Genomic DNA, 5,793 nt, shown 5'->3' on the forward strand with positions numbered 1-5,793 from the left:
CAATACAAAGAAAGGATTTTTAGAAATCTTGGCCAACTGAAAAGTATGAACATGAAAAGTATGAGCATGTACAGCACTCAGTACTTAGTTGGGGCTCCTTTTGCCTGAATTACTGCAGCAATGCGGCGTGGCATGGAGTCGATCAGTCTGTGGCACTGCTCAGGTGTTATGAGAGCCCAGGTTGCTCTGATAGTGGCCTTCAGCTCTTCTGCATTGTTGGGTCTGGCATATCGCATCTTCCTCTTCACAATACCCCATAGATTTTCTATGGGGTTAAGGTCAGGTGAGTTTGCTGGCCAATTAAGAACAGGGATACCATGGTCCTTAAACCAGATACTGGTTGCTTTGGCACTGTGTGCAGGTGCCAAGTCCTGTTGGAAAATGAAATCTGCATCTCCATAAAGTTGGTCAGCAGCAGGAAGCATGAAGTGCTCTAAAACTTCCTGGTATACGGCTGCGTTGACCTTGGACCTCAGAAAACACAGTGGACCAACACCAGCAGATGACATGGCACCCCAAACCATCACTGACTGTGGAAACTTTACACTGGACCTCAAGCAACGTGGATTGTGTGCCTCTCCTCTCTTCCTCCAGACTCTGGGACCCTGATTTCCAAAGGAAATGCAAAATTTACTTTCATCAGAGAACATAACTTTGGACCACTCAGCAGCAGTCCAGTCCTTTTTGTCTTTAGCCCAGGCGAGACGCTTCAGACGCTGTCTGTTGTTCAAGAGTGGCTTGACACAAGGAATGCGACAGCTGAAACCCGTGTCTTGCATACGTCTGTGCATAGTGGTTCTCCCCCACATTTTTGAATGGGTTTTGTTTCACAATCCTCTCCAGGGTACGGTTATCACTATTGCTTGTACACTTTTTTCTACCACATCTTTTCCTTCCCTTCGCCTCTCTATTAATGTGCTTGGACACAGAGCTCTGTGAACAGCCAGCCTCTTTTGCAATTACCTTTTGTGTCTTGCCCTCCTTGTGCAACGTGTCAATGGTCGTCTTTTGGACAACTGTCAAGTCAGCAGTCTTCCCCATGATTGTGTAGCGTACAGAACTAGACTGAGAGACCATTTAAAGGCCTTTGCAGGTGTTTTGAGTTAATTAGCTGATTAGAGTGTGGCACCAGGTGTCTTCAATATTGAACCTTTTCACAATATTCTAATTTTCTAAGATACTGAATTTGGGATTTTCCTTAGTTGTCAGTTATAATCATCAAAATTAAAAGAAATAAACATTTGAAATATATCAGTCTGTGTGTAATGAATGAATATAATATACAAGTTTCACTTTTTGAATGGAATTAGTGAAATAAATCAACTTTTTGATGATATTCTAATTATATGACCAGCACCTGTAGAATGGGAAATGACAAATAATTCCACACTGGCTGGGTTTGACCTTCATGACAAGAAAAAAATAAGAGAGGTATAGAATTCCGAGTATAAAAAGATATTTAAGAGAAAACTTACTCAATGTCTTTTCTGACAGATCCCAACAGATCTTCTCGCTCTCTGATTGCCATGAAGTTTGATTTGGTTTTATGAAATTCATGCGTGTAGTCCTAGAAGGAAAATTTAAAAGTTAAATGGGTTAAAGAGTTAAAGGGGTTCAAAATAACATAAGATAGGTCAGCTTTGTTGATATCAAATACAAGTGCCCTCTAGACCATGAGTTTTCAAACTGGGGTCCAAAAAAAATGTTCTGGGAAAAAAAAAAAAAAATGTATTAAAAGTGTATTATTTTACATTAATACAGTTTCATTCAGAAATTATTAGATTAATAATTTTATAGTATTGACAGCATTAGTAAGAATAAAAACAGAAATTAAAATATATTGGCATATCATTTAATGTATTATGAAAAAAAATCTTTTGTAAGAAATAAGGGTTGTAATTCACTATTTTCTGAGCAGCTGCTTTGAAACAATATGAACTTTTTTTAAATACTTTTACAAAAAAAACAAAATGTGTAAGAGTGCTTTTCACTATTAATAGAAATATTTAAACTAAAATATTATTTTTTATTATATTATTTTTTTAATTGAATTGAAAATGTTTCTCTCCAGGTTTATACATCTAACATTCCTCCAACATTAGAAAGATACACTGTCAAATGAATTAGTAGTAAATATTTTCTAGATGATATTTCTGACAAGGAGGGCGTGGTCGGGCCGTAAGGGTGCGCCCCCGGTGCTGAATCAGCCCAGTCAGCCAGGAGAGGGATACAGAGGAGCCGGGGATGCCAGTGAGAGAGAGAGAGACGCACGTGCCTGTGTGTGTGTCGTTATGTTTCAGTTCAGCGTTCTATCTCAAATTAAAGTTCTGTTGATTGTTCACTCCGGTTCTCGCTTCCTCCTTGGAAGGCAGAGTCTGCCACAGTGCTGCCGAAACCCGGGACAGAGGAAGACGCACTGTCAGAAAAGCCTCGCCATTGGGGGAGGGTCACGACCGAGGAGGTATGATACGGTGGTACTGGAGTGGTTCGCCCGAAGGCGGAGGAGCCCGCTGCCATCCGCCAGGAGACGAAAGAGCCGCTGTCGTCCACCAGGGGGTGGGGGAGCTTGCTACCGGTCGCCAGAGGGCAGGGGAGCTCGCTGCCATCCTCCGGGAGCGGAGCATCCACTGACGTCTGCAGGGAAGTGGAGGAGCTCGCTGCCATCCGCCAGAAGGCGAGATCCAGTGCCGCTGCCCAGCTGGCCGAAGACCGAATGGCGGCGTGGTTGGGGACTGGAGTGTTTTTTCTCTCTCTCATTTTTTCTCTTTTCTTCTCATATCACTTCTGAAGACATGGATTTAACCACGGGAGTCATATGGATTACTTTTATGTGGCCTTTGTGATTTGTGGAGCTTCAAAGTTCTAGTCACCAATCACTTACATTGTATGGACCTACAGACCTGAGATATTCTTCTAAAAATCTTTGTGTTCTGCAGAAGAAAGTCATCTATATCTGGGATGGCATGAGGGAAAATGATGAGAGAATTTTCATTGCTGGGTGAACCATCCCTTTAACGATGATGTGTAATTGTATCGACAGTACTTTTTTCCCAGTAAATATGCACTTCACCTTAATTTGAAGTTTCAAGACTTATGGTCATATCCATATATAAATAAATACATGCACAAAAATGGTGGGACAGCCCTTTGGTGATGATCAGTTCAGTGCTTATCTCAGATGAGACTATAAATGATAAGCAACTCACTTGAAGGATATCTCTGTGCCTCTGGAGAGTGTGCATTAGAGCAGCGTTAAGAGACGTTACTCCTGGCGTGCTCGTGTACTCAGCCAGCTTGTCATTCACCCCTGTAAGCTACAAAATGTAGGAGAGAAGTGAGACAAAGTTTTTGTTTTGTTCCTCCCTCAAACTAACCTGGACATTAAACTCAACCCTAAATCTGTAAGTGATTTTGTTTTAATTTCTCAAAGAACCTCAGCGTTATGAATGATAAAATATTATTTACAAATAGAGCTTAATTAATTGTGTTTATTAAAATGTATATCAATTGAGTTATGTAGAGCAGTAAGGCCAACATCACTACAAACAGCAGACAGCTAAAGAATATTGGCTGTGACTGAAACATTGGTTTACAAAAGTCTTACTTTTGCAAGTAGCTGCTCAATCTCCACTGACATGGTCTCAATCATTCTGTCCTGAGTGGAGTTGCAAATGAGAGGTGTTGTATCAGAACTATTAAAAAACAGAGATAGAAGAGAACAGTGTTATCACAACCCCCTAATTCTATCTTTGGAATGCTATCTTGAGAAAAATCACAGCTCTTTCATTGAACAAAAGTTCTGATGATCTGTCGTTCATCGCACCTGTCTCCTCTGCGGCCATCCCGAGCACTGTTGTAACTGGTGCAGAGTTTACTGAAGGACACCAGCTTCAGGTCCAGCTCATTCTCCAACTGCCTCGCCTGCTTCCGCAAGTCTGTCAAAGTGCAATAAAATAAGATAACATGCAGCATTTGTATTGCTCCCCTCAGTAAACAATGTAAGTGGTTATATACAGTTATCAATGGCTATAAAATTACATAACACAAATCAATAAAATAAGATAACATTCAGAAAAGCATTAGCATTACACCCTCCAGTGGAGTTGGTCAGTTTACCTTTATAAACTGAGGATACATTTATAGAGCATCAATAAAATTATGTAAGACATAGCATCCATATCCTGTGTATCAAGTGTTAAATACACCAGAGCCTTGACAGTTTAGATATAATGTCATGACAGACTGCTGTCAAGTATTTTTATGCAACATAGAAGCGTTTAAACGTTTGAATTACGCCTATAAAGCCCAAATAAATGCTGTCTAATGTCTAGGTAGGAAGCTCACTAGGTTTCACAACAACGCCTATGAGTGTGCTTCATTTGAGTGGAAAAGCTCATTTCAGCTTCAAATGCGAACAGCTGAGTGATCTAAGCTAACAAACTTCACCTGAACTTTTCTGACACATTATATAGTTCATAGGGCAAAAGCTCTGATGTCTGCGGACTAGCGAGCTAATGCTAACGACTTCAGTTTACAGGAGTTACTTGACTGCGTTTCCAAGAAAACATTATCAAATAGCATTAAAAACGAGAAATTGGTCTGAGTTGTCACAGATTGAAATGTATGTTTTTGTCGAGTGGGATTCGTTGCGCTTTGCCACCTCACCTTCCCAATAGTTGCTGTTTCCTCCTGCCATCTTTGTTGTTGAACGTCATCCGTGGTGGTGCTGGCAGAGGCGGGCGCTTCACTGCACACTGCGCGCTTTCACGACAGCGCCTCCGAGTGATGTTGAAGGAATAATCCACCCCAAAACTACAATTATGTCATTATTTACTCACCCCCATGACGTTCGCAGATGTGTCTGACTTTCTTTCTTCTGCTTAACAGAATAGGTGGCGATTTGCACAAAGAATGCAAATTGCCCAAAAATAAATACATAAAAAAAAAAAAAAACGCTTGTGAAATTGGCTTAAAAAGGGACTTAAATATTGATCTGTTTCTCACCCACACCTCACATGACTTCTGAAGATATAGATTTAACCAAGGGAGTCGTTTGGATTTCTTTTATGCTGCCTTTATGTGCTTTTGAAGCTTCATAGTTCTGGTCACCATTCACTTGCATTGTACTGACCTACAGAGCTGAAATATTCTTCTAAAAATCTATTTGTGTTCAGCAGATGAAAGAAAGTCATACACATCTGGCATGGGGTGAGAAAATGATGAGAGGATTTTCATTTTTGGGTGAACTACTCCTTTAAGACATTTTTTTTTTTCTGTCATTATTCAATAAATATCTATGCAATATTGTCCTTTTTGGAGCATGACAGGAGTAAAAATAACCAATCACTTGTATAATAATGAGAAGAGTAAATGATGACAAATTCTCATTTTTAGGTCATCCAAAATAGTGAGGGGGTACTCCAGGAACAGGATTGGGAAATGCTGCTATAGAGTAACTCTAACCCTAAAAATTTTACTTTTGGCATTTTTAGAAGTGAATAAAGACACTATTAATTCCCTTTATAAACCACATTTTATTTTGAGGATGACATAAATGCATTTTTTTTCTTTCCGATTACGTTTGCTAAATTTATGAGGCATTTTAAGAATTTCTAACCCTAGACATAAAACTTATCAACTTTGTTGTATCGAAGCACATCAACGATTCATCCCAGTTGTAGTTTCTTATTTTGCCAAAGATCTGTCTTTTATAGAAATTTGGAAACTGCATAAAAACCGAGGTAGCTGAAAAATCTTACATGATCACATTAGAAAAAAAAAGATCATATAATA

At 39.6% G+C, this 5,793-nt stretch overlaps 1 protein-coding gene across 2 annotated transcripts in view; it reads right to left on the minus strand.

The window, feature by feature from the left end:
- Positions 1–4,773, minus strand: part of LOC127430288 (Golgi SNAP receptor complex member 1) — a 41,720-nt gene extending 36,947 nt beyond the window's left edge. For both annotated transcript variants that reach the window (XM_051679997.1, XM_051679998.1), the window contains exons 1-5: positions 4,666–4,773; positions 3,824–3,935; positions 3,605–3,692; positions 3,207–3,314; positions 1,476–1,567 (exon numbers count right to left, since the gene is read on the minus strand). In XM_051679997.1, coding sequence (XP_051535957.1) covers positions 1,476–1,567; positions 3,207–3,314; positions 3,605–3,692; positions 3,824–3,935; positions 4,666–4,696 — 431 coding nt within the window. In that variant the 5' untranslated portion in view covers positions 4,697–4,773. The remainder of the gene's footprint in view (positions 1–1,475; positions 1,568–3,206; positions 3,315–3,604; positions 3,693–3,823; positions 3,936–4,665) is intronic.
- Between the last annotated feature and the right edge of the window lie 1,020 nt (positions 4,774–5,793).

The sequence above is a fragment of the Myxocyprinus asiaticus genome, chromosome 39 (genome assembly GCF_019703515.2).
Source record: "Myxocyprinus asiaticus isolate MX2 ecotype Aquarium Trade chromosome 39, UBuf_Myxa_2, whole genome shotgun sequence".
Classification (NCBI taxonomy): Eukaryota; Metazoa; Chordata; class Actinopteri; order Cypriniformes; family Catostomidae; genus Myxocyprinus; species Myxocyprinus asiaticus.